Genomic DNA, 23,850 nt, shown 5'->3' on the forward strand with positions numbered 1-23,850 from the left:
TATTTAAAGGAGTACATGCAACTAGGGCATGGGTGGTCAAGTATTTACAGCATGTCTCTATCCATTTGGGACACAGGTCCCAAGCCAGGGGTGACGTTCCAATTACCCATTCACTGGTCCCTGTAATGTCTGAATAGGGTTAGGGAAGGAACTCTGCACCTCATGGATGGGAACCTGTTCCAGAGAAAGGGTTTTCTCTGACACATGCCTGTTCCTAAAAACATGTCCTGTTTATGTTGCAAATAAGGCTTAAATCCATAGCTCAGATAGTTCTGATGCTATCCACCTTGCTTACATGCAAAAGGTCTATCAGAGCAGGTTCTAAGGGGGCCTTGTATACCAGGCATATACCACATCTCAGTTTGTAGGAGACAGAGTACAGGGACAGGGCTTTGAGACAATCTGGATTGGACACATCGTTGAACGCCCTGTATTCTTTTTAGGAGGGACTTGTGTACACAATTCATTTGTTACATGTGCCTAGTCAGGTACATAACAAAGGTGGCAATATACTCAGTGGTGGGTCTAATGAGGTGCAAACATAATGGAATGATGGACTTTCTTGGACATAGATGCCGTGCCTTTGCTTACAAGTTGAGTAACATAAAATTAAATTCCTTTATTACCTTACACACGTTGGTCAAAAGCCAGGTTACTGTCTACAAACATTCCCAAATCCCAGACTACTGAGTTTAATCTTAGGGGTATGCTATCAATGGGGTAGTTTCCTGCGATAGCCAACTTCCCAAAGGGCACCATTATGCATTTCTTGGCACTCAGTTTCAGACCATGGCTCGGGCACCAGTCATTTGTCTGTGTTAACCTTTCCTGGAGAATATTAGTATCTTGGGGGGAAGGGGGATCATGACAGCTTTCAATTTGCAATCATCTTCAAACTTAGTCAGTCACGATCCTTGACTTTGACTTCCAAGTAGTAAATACCAAAAAAGGGACAAATCAAGCACAAAGCCCTGAGGGACTCCTCTAGGGACTGGTCTCTTTGTGGAGATGGATTCTCCCATACTAACTTCCTCCATCCCGACAGCCAGCTGGCCATCCAGCTCGTTGCACAGGGGTGTACTCCTAATTCCACGTTTGTTCACAATGTCTGAGTGGGGTACTGTATGAAATGCTTTAGCCAGGTCAAGGTATGCAGTATGCCCTTTCTGCCCCCATCCATTGCCTCACAAAGACGTCCACCAGGTTAGTAGGCATGATCTGGCCTTGATGAACCCAAAATGGGTTGGATCCAGTGTCTGAAGGTTTCCTATATCATTCACTTTCATCACAATTCTTTCCATAGATTTGCATACAAAACTAGTCAGACTTAAGGGTCTTCCACAAGTGTCACCTCCACAAAGAGACCGGTCCCTAAAGGAATCCCTCAGGGCTCTGTGCTTGATTTGTCCCTTTTTGGTATCTACTACTTGGAAGTCAAAGCCAAGCTTAAGGTTGATAACAAACTGACTTTTGACCACCATATTGCCTCTGTTGTATGAAAAATGTCTACATGGCCCACCTCATTAGAAAAAAGGTATCTCATCCAGGGACAAGGTGGTCATAATGTATTCTTCCCTTATAAGACAGATTATTGAATACAATGCTTTCGGCATGTACCTCACAAAGCACATGCAGCAGTTGGAGAGACCACAGAGATTCCTCACCCAGAGAATCCAGGGCCTCAGACATCTACCCTATTCAGACTAAAAGCCCTGCCCCTCTACTCAGTCTCTTACAAACTCCTCAGAGCTGACATGGCATACAAAGCAATCTCAGACCCTGTCCTGATAGGACTGCTGCATATCCGTAAGTCAAATCCCACTTGAGTAACCCGCACGTGAGACCTCAACCTGGTCTGTGACATCAAATAGGATTTGTTGACAGGACAGATGCGTGTCCCAGAGACTCACCCTTTTGGGGAACAGACTCCCTCTCCAAAGCAGAGTACCTCATTAAACCTTTTTAAAGCGCAACCTGAACAACTGGATGGGGAACAGAAAATACACCACTGGGATTCCACCTATGTCCCTGCTGGACAGTGGCATAGGGTGCTAACTTGTTGGAACATGGGCTAAATTCCTGGCTAGGCTTGTAAGGGCCTCAGGGTCGTCAATAGCCTAGTCACTTCCTATGATCCTATGTAGTTACCAGGACCAATCGATGGCCACCCTTATACAAAGGGATAACTGTTGCAGTTCTCCATTTGCAAGGCACAAAACCCATCTGGAGATTACAGTTATAGACGGACTCCAGTTGTCCTGACAGGTCATGTTTCGTCCGCATCCTGGGATATTATCATGACCCAACAAGGAGATGTGTTGGCCTTGGAAAGTGCATTTAGGCCCTGCTCTTTAGTGAAAATTGGGTGGTATATTTTGTGGCTATGGAGAAGGAGGGTAAAACTGGAGCTGGATTTTTCAGCCAGTAGATTTGCTCTGTCTTCTGGCTCTGTGCAGGCAGCTCCATTTACAATTAGTTCTGCACACTGTAGTGTACTGCCTTTGAGACTGAGGACATAGTTAAACAAAGCCTTATGGTTGTCCTTGCCTGGGGATGCTATTTTTACCTCAAAACTGGCTTTGGTAGACTTAAATTTGCCCTCCTGGCTGTTAGTTTAAATTAACAACAGAATTTTTATCCTGCTGGGCGTTAAGCTCATGACCCCTTGTCTGCTTCTCCTCTCATCTCTTAAAAAAAGATGCAGTGAAAAATATATGCTGCTAAAAATTAATGCCTTTTGCCAGTTAAAATGGATATTAACATGCAACTTCCATCCATAGTGCACTCTCTCCATAGTACTACTACTACTACAGAATCAATAGTTTTTACTGCGGTAAATGAAAACCAAGGCATCACCACTGAACAATGACTTGTTCCTCTATACCATACTTATAATATTAATTCTGTATATCACCTTAAACTAAACTAACATGATGATGTGTTGCTGTATACATTTGTATATCAGTGTGCAAAATGTTACCTTAATAGCACCAAACCCTTCACTTGTTCAATATACTCACTACCACCTTCAAACAGCTAACTGGCCCAGGACACAATCTTATGGTCTTCTTTGGGCAGCTTATAAACATACTGTTTGCAGATTGGAGTATTTTCTTCTCCATAACACCACCACCACCACAAGCTATCCATTTAATAGCATTAAACCCTTGACTTCTTCCCTGTACTCAATCTTATTCAGTTTTTTACCAATTCATAAACCTTCTTGACTTAAGTAATCAGTCTGTTCTATATAGATCAAGACCAATTTGAGTAGAAGATTGAAAAGAAAAACTCCACTAACACATAGTTAAAACAGCTATTTCCCCACCTACAAACTCCTTGAATAAAAGGTAACACCAGAACAGAATGAACGAACGGCAAACAACCATCTGCTATGTAAAATAAAGAGCAAGAGAGAAACAGCTCGGACTAATAAAACTTCAAATCATTTAATAGTATATCATAAAATAAAGTTGAGCGCATTCATCTGCAACAACGCAAACTTCCTCAGAACAGTTACTTGATACCCAAACATACTATTTAAAAACTTTTTGGCGCCAATTTTACACTACATGAATTTAAAGTGCCAGTGCCTATGTTAAAATGATATAATTCACAAACAAACAAATCAAAATCTAAGTATCTGCCCTTAATCCATAAACTTCATATAAATGTTAATGTGATAAATGTATCATTAAAATATGATTAAAACATGTATATTAAAAATTGTTAAAAAAATGTTTTTTTTCCCTTATAAAATCATGATCGTAACTACCATAATAGGCTCATAGGTTCATACTAGGCTATCTGTCCTATGGCATTTATAAGCCTAGCCAGAGTGTGTTTGGCTTTCGCCACCCATTTTAAATTAATTTTGCTATGCCCTTTTTCGAGGTTAGTATAATGTGCCTCTGTCTAACAGTGACACAGAAGTGATACCCAGGGTAAACCTACGATCTCCCATCCACTCATCAAGATTCCTCTTGAAGAGAGGAAATGAGGGACTCTGCCTAACCTGGAATGGGATTTTATTCCAGAGTGAAGGGAGCCTCTGGGTTATGAATCTGTCCCTCCAGCATGTCCTATTTATTTCAGTGCTGAGATTTAAGTCTCTCGAGCGCGTAGCTCGATGGGATTTGGATTTTCTGAGGTGCAGCATGTCCATTAATCCCGGGTTGGACATGGCTTTATACGTCAGGCACAGATCGCCTCTGAGCAGGCGGTATGCCACTGAGTAGAGATGGAGTTTCTTTAACTGGGCAGCATATGGCATCGGTTTGAGCCCTTTGATCCTCTTGGTGAGGTACTTTTGGGGTCTTTCCAGTTGTTGCAGGTGTCTGGTAAGTTACATCCCAAAAGGGGCATTGTACTCAATTATGGGCCTGCTGAGGGGTGAGTAAAGAGGCACGATGACCTCCCCTGATCTAGATGTGAATCCCTTCATGATTAGGTGGGCTATATAAAATGTTTTTCTAACCACTTTGGCCACGTGGTTGTCAAATGAGAAACTGCTATCAACTTGGGTCCCCAGGTCCCTAATTACTTCTTCTGTACTTAATGGATTACCACCTATGTGATAATTTGTGGGCACTTTGTTTTTGCCAAAGAGGATGACTATACACTTTTTGGCGTTTAGCTTGAGGCCATGGCTCTGGCACCAGTTGTCTGTTTCTAAGAGACCCTTTTGGAGGATGCTTGTATCGGCTGGAGAGTCGATTATGGCGCCCAGTTTGCAGTCATCTGCGAACTTGGTCAACCACAGTCCTTCCGTGTTGGCCTGTACCTCCGAGAAATATATACCGAACAAGAGAGGTCCCAGGACTGAGCCTTGTGGGACGCCACTTGTAACTGGTTTCGAGTCTGACATGGCCCCAGCAATTCTAACCATGTGGGTTCTGTCCTTGAGCCAGTTTGCAACCCATCTAGTGACATAGGGGTTTATATTTAAGCTGGTGAGCTTATCTATAATGCCCGAGTGGGGTATTGTATCGAAGGCTTTTGCGAGGTCCAGGTAGGCTGTGTGGACCACCTTCCCCTCGTCAATAGCCTTGGTGACTTTTCAAAGAAATCAACCTGGATTAAGAGGCAGGATCTGCCCTTAAAGCTGAACTGGGTAGGATCCAGTGTCTGTAGGTCCCCAATATCGTTATTTATGAGGTCCATGATGATCCTTTCCATAGCTTTGCAGACCAAGCTAGTCAGGCTTATGGGGCGATAGTTTCCAGGATCTGTTGAGGCACCACCTTTGTGGAGAGAGACCACTGTTGCTGTACACCACTCTTTGGGTACGTATCCTGTAGTAAGGCTGAGATTGAACAGTAGTTTTATGTTTGGGTTTAGCTCTTCTTGGAGTTCATGTAGGACGCAGCCCGGGACACCATCTGGTCCCATTGATGCTGTGTTTTTTGCTTTGGAGAGGGCGGTTCTTACCTGAGCATCTGAGATGTCAGGGGGGCAGCACTCTGCTGGGATAGATATTTGCCCTTTTGGTGGGGAAGGGGGGGAGAAGTTTGCGCTGAACCTGTCAGCTAGGATGTTGGCAATGTCTGTGGGTTCGGTGTATTTTTTGTCATTTTGGACTAATTCTGAGCATATCTGGGAATTCCCACCCAGGTTCCTAACATAACTAAAGAAAGCCTTGTGATTATCCTTAGTGTCCTGTGCAATTTTTCTCTCAAGCTGGCCTTAGACGATTTTATGAGTGTCCGTAGTTTTTGCTAATACTGATCAGAGATGCCTTCCCTTTTTGGGATTTTGCTCTATCATGTAGTAGCTTCCTCCTTCTATTGTATAGTTTGTTTATGGCTGGGGTCCACCAGACAGGACGCCTGCCTTTGGAGGATTGGGTCTTGGTTTTATTTGGGATTGCATGATCCATGCATTCCTGAAGGTGTTCATAGAATGCGTTTATAAAGGATTCTGCGGTCTGGGCCGTATTTTCCACAGGCCCGGGGGCTTTGAAGGATTCCACCTCGGTTTTGAGGAGTGTGAAATTTGCTTTAGAGAAGTTTTTCACTGTGGTTTTCAGGGCAGGGGGTGGAGACAAGATGTGAATATCCAGTGAGATTAGTTTATGGTCCGATCTTACCAAAGAGGGATACACTTCTGATCTAGAGCACAGAGTCCCCATGTTGGTGATGATCAGGTCCAGTATGTTTTCCCCTCTAGTGGGAGTGGTAACAAGTTGTTCCATAACATTTGAGTTTATAAATTCTAGGAACCTTTGGGCTAGAGTGTTGGAGCTAGAGTAATGCTCCCAGTCTATGTTTGGGTAGTTGAAGTCGCCCAATATAATGGAGTTTGGAGAGACATTCATATTTTCCAGTGTTCTCAGGAAGGCCAAGTGGGGTTCCTGGGTTTGGGAGGGTGGTCTGTAGCAGGCTATAAACTGGAAGGCAGTTTTACCCACTGTTAGTTGCAAATGGATAGTCTCTGATGCTTCGTGCTGTGCCACCAACCTGGAGGTGTGGGCATCTTTGACAAATATTGATACTCCCCCTCCTTTTGTGGTTCGGTCCAAGTTTTGGTAATATAATACTATAAACCAATACCCAAATAGATGATACACGTAATAAAAAAAAATCTGTTCCAAAGAACTTAAACTACAGTAACATAAAAGTGAATACATGTTTTTCCCCCCTTACTGCAACTCAAGAAATGGTTTGATAGATATATATTCGTTTAACCCAGGTTCCCTGGATGCATCAGTCCAAATTTGCCAGACTGTCTCCTTTTTCCTTAACATTGCTTTAAAATTCCCTCCCCGAGTGGTAAAATACACCTGTCAATTATGGCAAACTTAAAATTATGTGAGTCATTTTGTTTTTTTATATGCCTGTAGAGTGCATTCTTGGTATCTTTAGTTTTTATTTTGTATAGATGGTCGTATATACGCTTACAAAACTGTCTCTCTGTTTTACCTATGTAAAACGCGGAACACGATACACATTTGGCCAAATACACAACATTCTTAGTGTTACAGTTTCTTTTTCTAAACTTTATATATGTCCTATTAATATCTTCCAACCTACTTCCTTCACTTTCATTGATGACGAAGCACTGGTTACACGACCCACATTTCCTGGTGTTTCCAATACTGTTCCTTGTATCACCAGTATAATGCTGTAAATATCTTTTAATGTTCATACCCGTTTTATGTACAAATCTAGGTCTTGAACCAACAATATTTTTAACCTAGTCATCTACTGTCAATGAATTCCAATGTCTTGTAATGATGTTTTTAATCTCATTTGTGTATGGGGAATACATCAAAACACAAACTCTATTGAATGAGTTAATGTTACTATTATTCTTTTTCAACTTATTATTAATAATGTTTTCATTCCCTAAAATAGGGGGGTATTTTTTACTCCACTCACTACTAACATACTTAGACGCATCTTCCAATAGCCATCTAGGATAACCTCTATTTGCAAACATATAGGTGATGTATGCCAATTCATTTTCCATCACCTCATAATTCGAGGACATTCGTGCCACCCTTATACATTGCCCTTTAAATATATTCTTTAAAATATGTTTGGGGTGGTTGCTGGAATGTTACAAATATCCATTCGAAAATGTTTCTTTCCAATAAATTTCTTATTGAAATCCATTATTTGTGTGTCTTATAAATGTGTCCAAATAAGAAATCCCTTCGCTATTGATATTGTAAGTGAACTTTAAAAACTCACTTGTCTGATTAATATATTCAATAAATTCAATGATAATCTCAGCTGGTCCACCCCATAATATAAACATGTCATCCAAAAATCTACTGTAAGAGGATATATGTCTATAATATTCATTCTTAAATAAATACTTATTTTCCCACTCCGACATGACCATATTGGCAAATATGGGGGCACAAGAGGCCCCCATAGCCACACCTCTAGTTTGTTTGTAGAATTCCCCTTCAAAGTAAATAAAATTGTTATCCAATACTAAATCCATCATATCAGTTATAAGATTGATCCGATCCCAACTCATGTTGGAATAACTCCTTAGACTACTACAGAAGTCTTCCAATCCTTGATCTCTAAGAATACTCGAAAATAAATCCACCACATCAATAGTGATGTAGATTAAATTCTCTTTCTAAATCTGTGGGGTAAGATGTGATAGGTGGATACCTATCAATTACTTCTCCTATAGGAAAAGTTTTTGATCTACTTCCTGATATGATGGGTCGGAAAGGCGGCTTAACTATACACTTATGTATACCTTGGGAATATCTACTATGGTCGCCAAAGTGGGAAATTCCACCTTTATAAAATTATATATTTCTTCTGTTATTCTTTGATCTATATAATATTCATTTAAGGCCAAATCAATCTTTTCATAAGATATATTTATCTCATTCAATGACGTAATTTCGTAATTACCTGACTCCATCAATATTTTTTGCATTTCACTGGTATAGTCAATTGAACTATATAGAACTATACCCCCACCCTTGTCTGGTTTCATAACTCTGATATTTTTATTTCTTGCTAATTCCACCAGACACTGCCTCTCTTTACTATTTAAATTATCAATGGTCACATGTTTCTTGATCGATCTATTGAACCACTGGATATCAAAACATACTAGCTCCTCAAAATTGGCCACTTTTTTGTGACTAGGGGGTATGAAAGGACTTTTTTTCTTACATATATTCCTGTTAGTGTAAATAATATTACTAGATTTATCAGACTTATTTTGAAGTGATAACGCTAGATTTAGCCTCCTACAATATAGTTTAAATTCTGCTATAATATCTACTAAATCTAGCTCAACAGTAGGTATATATTTCATACCCTTAATGAAAAGAGAACCATGTTCCTCTCTGATAGTACCATTTGTATAATTGTAAATCATTAAATGTGTACACTATGTTATCTTCTTCACTTGCCTGTCTGTCATTCCCTTCATTTTGAAAGTCTAATGTGAGCCCTTCATCAAATAAATGACCGCTGGTTGAAACCTGATCGTCATCTACCATTGTATAATTGTAAATCATTAAATCATTAAATGTGTACACTATTTTATCTTCTTCACTTGCCTGTCTGTCATTCCCTTCATTTTGAAAGTCTAATGTGAGCCCTTCATCAAATAAATTACCGTTGGTTGAAACCTGATCGTCATCTACCATTGGGTTAGTCGATTTCTCCAATACTGATCCTGCTTCATATGTGGTGTGTAAAATCGTCCTCCTAGAAAATTTGTACCCCTTTCCTCATGTTTAACATCATTATTTTTTCTATAATCATGTGTATTATTTACATATTTCCAAATGTAAGCCTTATTCTCCTTATATTGTTCCATATCATGTATAATCTTCTTATTTTTCCTCTCATATATTTTTCCGCTTTACTACCTGCTAAAATAAATTGTTTGTCATATAAATTTTGCCATTGTGGAAAAAGTAAATCACTCACTATCTCCATATTCAACTTTTCTAATTCCATTACCATTTTACTCAATTTTTCATCATTTTTCTTAATTAATAATTTCATGTAATTTATACCCCAAGTATTTAAAAGTGTATTAAATTCCACCTTAGTTTCATTATCTAGATTAACACCCATGGGTAACTTGAAAAATCTTAACCCCATGGGTACAATACCCAGGGATATACATTTCATTAAATATGCATTATCAATTTTGATACATTTTACATTCAGCAACTGTTTGTCCAAAAAATAAATCATGTCCTATAATGTTCCATAATTCAAACTTTTTCTTCTTTCTTGTACAGTACTTTTACTATAGGTGCCACTTGAAGTAAACTCAAAATCATTAGATAAAAATTTGTCTAATTTGTTAACTTCCCCATTCTTTCTGTTCATTTGTATATTATTGTTGCTTGGACTGGAAGAATTGAAGACAGTACCTTAATTAATGTGAGATTTAGACTTGGTTGTCGCAGCATACGTTTTCACTGGCATCACATGTTTAGGATGAGCACCAGTTCGTTCATACTCATCATCCACTTTAAAACAACGAAAAATCAAACGTAAACTCATTATCGGAGGTGACACTGATGTTATTAGTGTGACTCCGGTGAGCTGACTGTACAAACCCACTCTTTGAGAGCTCCCCCTGGCCATCAGGTATCTGGAATTGAGTAGATGTATCATCGGAAGTCACTTCTCTAAGTTTAGGACTTCCATTCTTCTCCCCTACTGCATTCCGGTCGCTACCGGCATTGCTCAATATCTGCCCCACAGCATCTAAAAGACGAGACACTTCGGAGCATAAAGCGTTCGGAGGAAACTGTAACACTAAGAATGTTGTATATTTGGCCAAATGTGTATCCTGTTCCGCGTTTTTATAGGTAAAACAGAGAGACAGTTTTGTAAGCGTATATACGACCATCTATACAAAATAAAAACTAAAGATACCAAGAATGCACTTTACAGGCATATAAAAAAAACAAAATGACTCACATAATTTTAAGTTCGCCATAATTGATCAAGTGTATTATACCACTCGGGGAGGGAATTTTAAAGCAATGTTAAGGAAAAAGAAAAGGAGACAGTCTGGCAAATTCGGACTGATGCATCCAGGGAACCTGGGTTAAACGAATATATATCTATCAAACCATTTCTTGAGTTGCAGTAAGGGGGGAAAAAAACATGTATGCACTTTTATGTTACTGTATTTTAAGTCCTTTGGAACAGATTTTTTTTGATTATGTGTATCATCTATTTGGGTATTGGTTTATAGTATTATATTATGGTAGTTACGATCATGATTTTATAAGGAAAAAAAAACTAACAATTTTTAATATACATGTTTTAATGATACATTTATCATATTAACATTTATATGAAGTTTACGGATTAAGGGCAGATACTTAGATTTGTTTATTATATCATTTTAACATAGGCACTGGCACTTTAAATTCATGTAGTGTAAAATTGGTGCCAACAATTTTTCAAATAGTATGTTTGGATATCAAGTAACTGTTCTGAAGAAGTCTGCGTTGCTGCAGATGAAAGCGCTCAACTTTATTTTATGATATATTATTAAATGATTTGAAGTTTTATTAGTCTGAGCCGTTTCCCTCTTGCTCTTTATTTTACATAGCAGATGGTTGTTTGCCGTTCGTTCATTCTGTTCTCCTTGAATAAATGCTTTAGTCAGTCAGTTTGACAAGTACCTCTTTCACCCATTCCCAAAATAACTATCTTCTATTAAATGAGACATTTAAGAGACAATTATTTACATCAAATTAATAGTCATAAAAAACAGACTTCCATGTGAAGACAAGCAACAGTACATTAACCTAGTAGCTTCCATATCTCGTCTGCAATGGTAAGTCATTCACTTCCCATTCTTTGTCACTTGTAATCCTAACACCAACAGTTACTTCAGAACTTAGCAGTCTGGTACAATGTTAACCATTTCACACAATGTATCATAGCACATCAGACTTGGCTACTTAGTCTGCTTTAGAAAGTTATCAAATGATTTCTAACCATTACTAACATTTTTTTCAAAAGAAACACAAAAGGCATAATTATCTCCAAAAGCAAATTCAAATCTTTTTACTGATCCGATAAAATGCTCTAGCATGCACAAAAAAAATTCACTAAAGCAGCTTCAACATCAAGCCACATTAAAAAAAACACTACTTACAGCTTTTTCACCACTTTACTTTCTCGATTTTTGACTGTGTGAAAATTAAAACTATATGTTGTGTTTACTCTGCTAAAATGTGCAACAAAGGACAACCTCAACTGTTTTCACTGCTCAAAAACACAGGGATATACATCTGTACTTAAGATGTAACCAATGCTAAGCATCACTTAGGGAGGAGAGTAAAAACTTGTACTGTCTTTGTGCACCACAAATACTCCCACTTGCATTCCAGTAAAGAGAACCGCAGTACATTTCTCTTTAAATACAAAGTCTTCATCACTAACACACGTTGCTGTGCTGTCTATTAACAATACATTTCTCATGCTTGGAAAGTTGATAAAGACATCAGATTAAAAGGCACTGATCCTACCAATGAAACTCATAAGGGAGTAATGTAGTGCTGTTTTGATAATCTTGTTACATCTTATAAGGTTTGCTGGAGTCCCACATCCAAATCAGTAATTAATCAACGTTCCTGAACTCACCACATGCATTTCACCTAAATGTTTATTCTCCATTTTAACACTCTAACAATGTACAATCAAGGCTTTTCACATTTAGCACAAAATTCTGTTAGTATGCTACTGCCTTAAAAGGTTACGCATCATGTAGTATAATTAAAATTTATATTGTAAAATGTGAACCATCATCAGTACAGTATGGGACATTATTAATTTGCCTTCCATTCATTTTTGCTGTGTAAACAGTAAAGACTTCAAATATACTTAATGTTTTTGGGCTGATCCTGTATTTCCAAGTAATGCGTTAAATTGAACATTGAGTAAATACAGCATCTAAAACATACAACTGTACTACTACATGTATGAAACATGTTCATGCTACATAAATGATTAATTTCATTTTAAAACACCCTCCAGGAAAATTACAGTTCTTTTTAATGCTACTAATTTGAAGAAGTTTTGTGTATTCCTGCTTCATTTCTTGTGTCATATTACATTTCTAGGCTATTACTTGTTTATTTTATTCCATCCTGGGTCCCCTCCTATTTAATGTCTTCACCAATGATCTCTACACTTCTTGTAAACAATTCTCCCTCATCCAATATGGAGACGACTCGACTCTCATCTCCATCTCAGACAATACTCTTACTCAACAGGCCCTTCCTATCTACTGAACAGTGGCTGTCCAGGAATTTACTCATTCTCAACCCTAAAAAGACCAAACTCTTATTTTTCTCCCGACCTCTCTCTCACCTCAAATCCACCATTACTATTACTTCCTCTAACAAAACTGTTATCCAATCTGAAGCTCACACTAAACTCCTTGGGGTCATCATAGATGATGAATTCAAATTCAACTTGCACATCCTCCAAAGCATAAAAAAGACTCACCAGAAATTTGATTTACTGTATCACAACAAAAAATTTCTAACTACAAATGCCAGACTCTCCCCTGCACAAGCTCTTCTCCTCCCCTCCCTTCTATATGCTGCCCCAGTACTCACCAACATCCAAACTACTACTTTAAAACAAGCTCCAACAATCTTACCACAAGATCACAAACTCTCCATACAATACACATCACTGTCTTGCCCTAAATACTCTCCACTGGTTAGAATTCTCCCTTCTACTGCTGTCACAACTTCAAATGTTGCACTTCATTCTTTAAAAAACCTTCATCCTGCCCTGCTCTCTCTTCCTTCATCTCTATCTACTCTCCTCCATGGACTCTCCATACCTCTAATCAGCAACTACTACAAATCTACCAACCCACAAAAATATCTGGTAAACTCCTATATAAACACTCCATCACCCAAGCCTGGAACAAACTCCCAAGAGACATTTGTTTCATCATTCACCCATCCCACTTTAAAGAAAAGCTCAAACTTCATCTACTGAACTCCAAAATATGTCCTTGTCCAGCCCCTACTTAAGCAAGCTCCCCACAACCCTACTATAAACCTTTTCAGTCCCTCCACATACAGCCAAGTACTCTATTGTGGATACTTATTGAACTCTACAAATCAATACCATTGGACTTTACTCTTTGTAAATATATTTTTTAGTCTGTAAAAATATTGATATGTATATATCATGTGTTTGCATTTCTGCTTTGTCTCTCTAACGTCCTTGTATTACTGATTTTGACCATATTTTTGAATCAACTGTTGGTGGGGTTTTTTTTTTAGCTTTCCTCCTCGGGTCTCCACTGAAAATGGGTCACAAGCCCAACTGGACCAACCTGGTGAACAAATGTCAATACATAAAATAAATATTCCTGCTTCATTTCTTGTGTCATATTACATTTCTAAGCTATTACTTGTAGCTCAAATCACATAAAATATAGTCCTTCACCAGCACTTATCTGACAATTAAATGCACAACCTCCCTGGGATCGACTGAATCTTTAAAGACATGCAGGTAGTTGCATGGGAGTGCGCGTGTGTCTTCTGTGAAGGTTGGACGCTGGGCTGGCAATCGACACTGTAAAAACACCACTGCCAATCAATCTGCAGACCAGTGATTAGCTGTGGCAACTCCTAACTGGGAAAAGCCAAAAGAAAGAGTCACTTTTCACCAGTAAAAAACCCGACAAACTATCCTCAGAAGCCGGAAGCATTTTCTTCCTCCATAATGATTCTTAAAGTTATAGAAAAATGAAAAAAAAATGTAAAAATAATAAATCCTGGGCATCCCTTAATATAGTTCCTCAACACACCTTCTACAAAACAGAAATGGTCATGCAAAATATGCTAGACTGACCAAAGTTTTCAAGGCTACAACAACCACAGCACCACGTAGCAGCAGATATTTAAATTTTATCCTGAATGCTTCTGGTAACTGTTTCAGTTTGCACCATAACATTCCAACCATGCATAACACTGAGAAGCTAACTACTCATAAGCAACTCCCATCTGTAAAATGGAGTCTCTAAACTTCACAATATGACAGATGGTTCAAACATCATAGCTTTGCAATGGAAATAATGCATTTGCTAGTATCTGTAACCATCTCCTCTTTGTGTCTCCATATCCCAGTCCCTGATGATGTCTATCAAAGTCTATCTCATTTTGTTTTCCATTTTAACAACTTACCTAAACTACTCTGCCCTACACACAGATTCAGAGGTTTCCCCTATCAGTCTTGCATCCTACTGGCCTTCCTTGCAGAAGCTTAAAATACCATAATCCCAAGTTAATATTTTCCATTTCTTGTGTGTGTGTATTTATGTATGCATAAAATCTTTTAAGGAAAATGCGACTGAATTGTTGTTATGGTAAAATGATTCTGCTTCATAACTGTGGATGGCAATGTAAAATGCATCACGTTGTGTGTTTTCTGCTACTAATGCTTATCTGTAGCATTATGTTCTCAGATACTCTGATCTGGTATTAGTTCCCACAGCAGTGTTTTATAGGCATACATTTTTTTTTTGTCAGACTCAAGACAGACACTACCTTACAAACCAAGAAGTCACTGCTAAACAGAGCATGATACCTCTTCAAACTTTTCTGTAGAGTTCAAATTTTGCAACACTGTGACTCTGCTATTAAGGAATCATTGTACCTTCCATATTCTTTCGGACATGCTTGATACAGTGCTGCTTTCCATAGCCTTTTATTTCATAGTGGGTTACCATCAGTAAGCTATAAAGTAGTACAATGATCTCCATCAAAGGTTTTCAGATCATACCTTTCTGACTCTGGCATATATTGTCTACAGAAAGTTTAAACTAATATCTGTCAGTTCCCCTACCTATTTTAATAATTAAGTGTTTTGAATTATTTGAAAATTTACAATCATAATCATCTCCTTCCTGACAACGTTCACAATGCTGTTTGTTGACGTTAAATGAGAGTTCAATACTACTGCATCAACTTGTTTATTTTGTATACCACTATGGTAATTATGTTATCCAGTTTTAGCTTCATAAACTTTTATTAACCTGCTGCGTGTCAATTGTACTAAATTGCCAGTATTACACTAAATAGTTTCTATTTAGAACGCTGAAAATAAAAAAACTGTCGATCTGCAACAAAAGTCACCATTTAAGTGCCTGCACCCCTGTAAGCACAGCTCTTACTACCAGAATTAGTGACAAATCCAGCAATAATTAGACACTGCTTAAAACACTAACAGTGTTAACTTGACAAATTGCCATTATGAGAGAATGTGAATATGAAATTTCTAAAGTAAAAGAAGTCAATAAGTAATGACAAAGATTAGAGTTATAAAATGCAATCTGCCACATTTTTTCCCAAAATCGCCAATTTTTTAAATGAATTATGTGGGATAAAGAAAAATTCTGAGCCAAATAAGTAACAACTGAAAAGTATGCCTGTTAAGTAACCACTTTCTGACCCAAGGTGCTCACTCTGCTTCCAAAACCAATTTATGACAATAAGAAGCACAGCACATAAAATTGTAAAAATATAAAACATTAGATAAAATGAAACATAACCGTGAGCTGCTCTGAAATATGAACTGTCTAAAAAAAAAACAAAAATTTTACATTCATAAAATAAACATAAGTCAAGGCTATAACGGAGAGAATGAATCCAGATAAACAACAGAACAAACCATGTGAGGGCCGGTTGTCGCCTTGCTACCTATCACGTAGAGCAAGGTAACAGCAATCCATAAAGAAAAAAATAATTACTATTACACTTACCTGGATTCTCGTCCCATTACTCCTTCCAAACGCACTCAGCACCCAAAATAAAAACAGCAAGCTACTGAAGTCCTACTGTAGCCTTCTAAACAACATGGTAGTTACTATTTCCTCCAAAAGAAAACGACTTGGTGACGTATTCCTACCCCGTGACCTAGGGTAGTGACGTTCAATCCGAAACGTCCTCTATTCTCAGTGAGTTTAGGATGGAGAATTAGGTTGTGTGGTGTAAGATTTATCGGTGCTGGTTTACTTTGGTAAATCGGTTTTGAAATAATCGAAAAACGCCGATTGAGATTTAGTAGCAAGTGATTATTGTCATCCCACACGATGCAATTATAGTTCAGTTTTATGACCTGTTGTTATGTCTAGTAATAAGTGTTATGTGTTCATCAAAAGAACGCTTTATTTAATACGTACTCACAGATGATCTAAATTGTTTGTTTTTATGGCACGTCAGCAAAAATATACATGAGAATGCTTTGCTGGTTTACTTTGTTGCAGATGTTTGGCAGCAGTCCATAACTGTGCCAGTTCTGTCGTTAATTGGTAGTGCACCAGGGTTTAGTATGCATTTTTGGCTGTTGAGTTTGAAAACGCGAATTGGTATGACTGGTCAGATGCCGTAACTTATTTTGCAGACCTTGTTGTAAGCACTAAATAAGCTACAAATTACTACAACACTCAACTTTCCTCATTACCTAGAGGAAAACAGTTTTTTTTACTTACTTTCCTCACCTGCTTAGAGAAAAACAGCTCTTGTACTCACTTATCTAGAGGAAAATAGTGTTTTTATTCAGGCATGTCCAAGGGTCAGCTCCCAGTGTTCTCTCCTGTCTATCAGATGAATTTGGACAACTTGGGGCAATGTAGCAATTGCCTCATGTACACAGACAACCCTCTCCTCCTACCTCCCAACACTACAACCTGTGAGAGATGCACTTATCTAGCCAAACTGGAGGTAAAGCTCTCTCCAACCAAGAGTGAACTTGACGAGGAGAAGGTAAAAACTTGCACCAAAAGGGTTCTCATCCAGGAAAAAAGAGATCATTGTTCCCCTCTACTTGACACTCATTAGACCCATTATAGAGTACAATGCCCCTTTTGGAATGTACCTCACATGACATCTGCAGCAGCTGGAAAGGCCACAGAAGTACTTCATAAAGAGGATTACTGGCTTCAAACAAATGCCCTACACTAACCGCCTCAAAAAACTCCAGCTTTACTCCATAGCATATCGCCTACTCCGAGGTGATCTCTGCCTATCATATAAAGCTATGTCAAACCCAGAGCTGTTGGACATGCTACACCTTAAGAAATCCCAATCTCTCCCAGCTACACGCTCTAGGGACCTAAACCTTGTCACCACAATAAACAGGACATGATGGAGTGATAGATTCCTGTCTCAGAGACGTCCCATACTCTGGAACAGGCTACCCATCTATGTCAAGCAAAGTTCTTCATTAGCATTCTTCAAGAAAAATCTTGATGAGTGGATGGGAAATAGGAAATGCACCCCAGGGATCACTTCTGTATCTCTGCTCAACAGTGGCACAGGAAAATAACTCTTGGGTGGCGTAAGCCAGGGAACCTCGTTGGCTAGGCTTATGTAGGCCCTTGGGCCGATAGCCTAATGCCTACCTATGAACACCACACTCATCACATAGTCCCCCTAAATCTACACCACCAAGATCCACACATAGAAACACAAAAACATTTGCGGAGACTCTCAGTAATAATTTGCTCAAGCAACAAAGACCTTCAAAGCAGTAACGCAAGCAGCCTCCACCCCCAACACAACCCAAATGACACATAGCCCACAGACTCAGTGTGCCACTCAACCACAGCCCATATGGCAAAATAACATACCCAACACACTAGTCATAGGTGACTCTATAGTTAGGCACACTGATGTCCCACTCACCAGGCTAAACAAGGAGAAGGTTACTGTCAGCTGCCTGGTTGGTGCCAGGATCCGCCACATAACCCACGCACTCAGGTCACTCCACAACAAGTGCAAATATGACTCTGTCGTTGTCCATGTTTGGTGTGAGTGACCTGAGATGTACCTCCCTGGACTACATGAAAAGAGACATGGAAGAGCTGTCCGATCTTGTAGCCCAGGCAGATGTGACCCTAGCCCTGAGTAGCATTCTGCCATCACCCAGAATGATACTGCAGTACAAGGAAAAATGATTTACTTCAAAAATTGGCTAAGCTTCTGCTGTCATTCTAAGGGGATCCAGTATCTGTCTGCCTGGGACAACATGGTCGACAGACCACGCTGCTTTGCCAGAGATGGCCTGCACCTGTCACCCCTGGGATTCTGGATACGAGCTAAGGCTCTTGCCGCCCTTATAGTGCCTTTTTTAGGCAAGGTTCAAATGACCAATTCACCACTGTAACAGGAAGAGACGAGCAAAAACTGAGGGTAATGCTTCTCAGTGCTAGAAGGCTAAACCTCAAAATGCACTCACTCAAGGCACTCCTTAAAATGGAGAACATCGATATCTGTGCAGTGACTGACACCTGATTCAAGGCTCCAGAGAGCACCCCATACACTACCAGGCTATAACTCATACCACACTTTTCGGCCATGTAACCTGGACTGGAACACCAAAGGCAGAGGTGTGTCCATACTCATTAAGGATATCCACACCTCCAGGCTAGTTGCTCAGCATAATGTATCCAAGGTTATCCAAGTGTAACTAACTCTGGGCAAAACTGCAATCCAAATTGTAGCTTGCTACAGATCCCCCACCATGCCCCAGGATTCCCACTCTTATCTTGACATACTGGAAAATTTCAACCAAACACCCTAAGAATGGGCGATTTCAATTACCCCACCATTACTAAGTCCAAGTCAACTCCTCGTTGGTCCGATCCGACCATAAGCTAATCACCGTAGATATCCACATCCCGCCCCCACCCCCCATTAAGGAAACCACGGTAAAAAATTTCTCCAAAGCCAACTTCATGCTTCTTAAGACAGACGTGGTGAACTTCATGACACCCATGCAGATGGACAATACAGTTACAACTGCTGAATCCTACACAAATGCACTCTATAAGAACTTACACGAGTGCATGGATCGTGGTATCCCAAACAGAACCAAGATGCTATCCTTCAAAAAAAGGAAGCCAATCTGGTGGTCCCCTGCTATAAACAAACTGTACAACAGAAGGAAGAAACTGTTGCAAAAGAGAGTAAAATCCCATGAGTGGAGGAACTCTCTGGTCAGCCTCAGTAAGAAGCTGAGATCCCTTATAAGATCCTCCAAAGCTAGCTACGAGAACAAAATCGCCACTGATTCTAAGAGCAACCACAAAGCATTCTATAGCTATGTCAAGCATCTCAATGGCAACACCCAGATCTGCTCTGAGTTACAGCACAATGGCACAAAAATTACAGAACCAACTGATATTGCCAGCATCAAAAGTAAATTAAGGCACCAAAGTTACACACTGGAAATCAGTCACTGTACTTTATTGCAGAAGACAAACGGTAAGTGCTTTCACAACTTAATGTTGCTTCATCAGACCACATCACTACAATTAATGCTTGGTTAAATACTAGGACAATTAGTATGACATCACAATTTAAAGAGATATTACTCCACTAACATAAGAACATATATCGCTATCCATAAGAAAAATGCATAAAATATATAGAAAGGTGTGTATTTACACACAATAATATTTAAAAAAGGGGGAATGTCATCCCTGATGGTTATTAAAATATATATATATATATATATATATATATATATATATATATATATATATATATATATATATATGTACATATACACACACATTTGGTGCACATATAACCATAATAGTACAATAAAAAATATATAAAAAACTCATATTTAGTGTTTAAGGCGCCTTGCCTTAAGGTAAGGAACTAATGAGGTGCAGCCATTCAAACCAGGATATCTATCTGCTTGTAATTTAGTGATCCATTGTTCTAATTCTTCAGTGTGGTTTTCTACATCACCACCTCTGTTTGTCCTTACTATTTGTTGTAAGATTAAAAAGTTAAAACAATGACTACTGTCTGTATTCAGAACATGATTAGCTAGAGCATTTGATTGCTTCTGGTTCCGTATGTCCTTTATATGTTCTAACATTCTTTCTTTAAAGCTCCTGTTTGTTTTGCCTACATAATAGGCATGGCATGCTTGGCAAAAAGAAAAATAAACAACATCGACACTTTTACAATCATAGTAATTCTTCGTATAAAGTTTAAAACATTTCACAGGATGAATGTACTCATTTTTAGTGTAAACATGCTGAGAAGCAGCACAATTCCTGCACGGGAAGGTGCCCTGTCTGTTTGAGAGATTTTTTCTAAAAGACTGATGTTCTCTATTACAGAGCTGCTGCTTTAAAGACACATTATTTCTAAAACTGAAGTTTGGGGTGTCACCAACTGTGGAAACCAGACCTGGTATTTCATGTAATAAGTGCCAATTCTTTTTAATAATTTCTGTATACTTATTGATGTCATTGCAAATCTAAACACTATTCTAAACTTATTTCTATCAATACTTGTATCATAAGGTATACTTGTATCAGCACTATAAGAGCTCATGTATGGTTTACATCTTGTAGATCTCAATTTCCATGCATCTGCTATCACTCTAGTGATTTCTGAGCTAGAATAGCCTCTTGTTTGAAATTTGTCTTGTAACTTATTTAAAGCAACTACTGCCTCTTCATCATTATTATGTAGGCATAGAGTTCTATAGACTTTTCCTTTGAGGACATTCCTAGGTATGTGTCTTGGGTGCATGCTTGACCTGTGAAGACAGGCATTGGTTCTTGTGGGTTTGTGATAAATACTGGTTCTTATCTGCTTTAAATTAGTAAGGGTGACACTCACATCCAAGAAATCAACACATGTATCAGAAAAAGTAAAAGTAAACTTCAAAAAGTCTGTAGTACTATGCAGGTAATCAATGAAATTACTGATATTTTCACCATGCCCTTTCCACAAGACAAAAACATCATCAACAAAACAGACGTACCAGAGAATGTAGCCAAAAAATGGGTTAACATCTGACAAAAAATATTGTTCTTCCCATCGTACTAGTGATAGATTGGCGTAGCTATTTGCACACGAAGTGCCCATAGCCACGCCAATCTTCTGTAGAAAAATTTGATCCTGAAAAGTTACGTTATTTTCAAGTATAGTCTCCAATAGTGCACAGACTAGCATAATCTTATTAGTAGTCAGCTTCTTATTCATATCGAGGAATTCTCTTATTCTATCAATACCCCAAACATTTGGAATACTAGTAAAAAGAGATTCAATGTCCATGGTAAGGAATACAAATTCTTCATCATTATCAATGGTTTCCATTCTATTTTGCAACCGCTGTAAAAACATTTTTGTGTCTCTAAGAACTGTATAACAACTACCCAAGAACTCATGTAAAATGCCTTCTACATAAATAGATAGAGGCTCAGTGCACCATCCTGCTCCTGATACGATGGGGCGTAAAGGAGGAACCGTGGGATGTTTATGGATTTTATGGAGTCCATAAATCCTAGGAACTAGAGGTTTTTGTACTGAAAAATAATTGAATAAGGATTCATCAATTAATCCTGTAATCAGTAAATCAAACACTAAAAAGGACACTTTATCAGTGATAGCAATTACAGCTGTTTTTGTCAGCATTTGATAGGTACAAGTATCTAATAGCAAAACCTTCATCTGGTTAACATATAAATCTTTGTCCAGTAATACAATTTTACCACCTTTATCTGCTTGTTTAATAATAAGAGAATGTAAATCCTGCAATTCATGTAGAGCCCTATATTCTTCTGTATTTAAATTATGAAAGGTGCAGCCTTGCGTACCAGGAGTATAAGCTTCATTAAAAGCATTTTCACAGATATCTAAAAATCTTTGTATGCCTGGAGGGGTGGGGGGTACAAAAGTGCTAGGTTTCTTGTATATATTTACATTGACATTTTCATTATTACGAAACATGCATTTTAATGATAAATTCCTACCAAGCAATTTCAAGTCTGTTAGCATTTCAGTTAAATCTGCCTTCTTGGCAGGTGTAAAAGACAAACCCTTATTAAGCAAACTGTTTTGTTCATTAGTTAGAGTAAAGGAAGAAATGTTAACAATAAGAAACTGAGCTCTGATATTGCCAGCATCCTGGCAGATAGGTTCAGTGCTAACTTTACCCCCCTCTCACCCCCTAAAGGGCCTATATCTATACAGGAAGAATGCAGAGTCCCTGTAATCACAACTATGCAGGTAAAAGCTGCACTCTCTCAAGCCAAAAACACAGCATCCATGGAACCGGACAACATCCCAGGCTGCGTTTTACATGAACTTCAGAACGAACTGGCTCCCCACCTAAGCACCATGTTCAATCATAGCCTCACATCAGGCTTTGTGCCCACCGAATGGTGCACAGCAACAGTTATCCGACTCCACAAAGGGGGAGCCACCACTGATCCTGGGAACTATCACCCTATTAGCCTGACGAGCCTGGTCTGCAAGACCATGGAACGTATCTTCATGGAACTCATAAACAAAGACATTGGTAACCTCCAAACTCTGGACCCCACCCAGTTCGGGTTTGTGAAAGGCAGATCATGCCTCCTGAACCTGATCGACTTCTTTGAGGCAGTCACGAAAGCTGTAGACGTGGGTAAGGTGGTTCACACAGCTTATCTTGACCTTGCCAAGGCTTTCAACACTACCCCCCCCCCCATTCTGGAATTATAGCTAAACTCACTGAACTAGTTAAAAATCCCTACATCACAAGATGGGTTGCCAACTGGCTCATTTACAGAACCCACACTGTAAAAGTTGCAGACTCCTAATCTGACTTCAAACCAGTGACAAGTGGAGTACCACAAAGTTCAGTCCTGGGACCTCTCCTGTTTGGTGTCTACTTCTCTGAAGTACAGGCTAACACAGAAGGCCTCTGGCTAACAAAGTTCGCAGATGACTGCAAACTAGGAGCCATAGTCACATCCCCAAATGATGTGGACATCCTATAGTAGGACCTCACTGATAACAGATGCCTGGTGTCAGAGCCATGGCCTCAAGCTCAATGCTAAAAAGTGCACTGTCATCCCCTTTGGTAAAAACTCTGTACCCATGAACTACCATATAGGCAGCAGTCTACGAACACCGAATGTGTGATAAGAGACCTTGAGTCCCAGGTGGACAGTAGTCTCTCCTTTGATAATCACATCACCACAGTAGTCAGGAAGTCCTTCTACGTGGCACACCTCATCACAAAAGGGTTCTCATCCAGGAGAAAAGAGGTCATTGTTCCCCTCTACTCGACACTCATTAGACCTATTATATAGTACAATGCCCCTTTTGGAATGTGCCTCACAAGACATCTGCAGCAGCTGGAAAGGCCACAAAAGTACCTCACAAAGAGGATTACTGGCCTCAAACAGATGCCCTACACTGACAGTCTCAAAAAACTCCAGCTTTACTCCGTAGCATATCAACTACTCCGAGGTGATCTCTGCCTAACATAAAGCTTTGTCAAACCCAGGTCTGTTGGACATGCTACACCTAAAGAAATCCCAGTCCCTCCA

General features: G+C 39.0%; 1 protein-coding gene across 1 annotated transcript in view; it reads right to left on the reverse strand.

The window, feature by feature from the left end:
- The window catches only part of DDX46 (DEAD-box helicase 46), a gene marked incomplete in the record, with an annotated part of 2,009,097 nt that extends 1,992,696 nt beyond the window's left edge, over window positions 1-16,401 (reverse strand). The window contains 1 exon segment of the mRNA XM_044069232.1: window positions 16,261-16,401. Within this exon segment, the coding sequence (XP_043925167.1) occupies window positions 16,261-16,277 (17 nt within the window).
- Window positions 16,402-23,850: the final 7,449 nt, after the last annotated feature.

This window comes from Protopterus annectens, chromosome 4.part0, assembly GCF_019279795.1.
Source record: "Protopterus annectens isolate FY-2018-M chromosome 4.part0, PAN1.0, whole genome shotgun sequence".
NCBI lineage: Eukaryota > Metazoa > Chordata > Ceratodontiformes > Protopteridae > Protopterus > Protopterus annectens.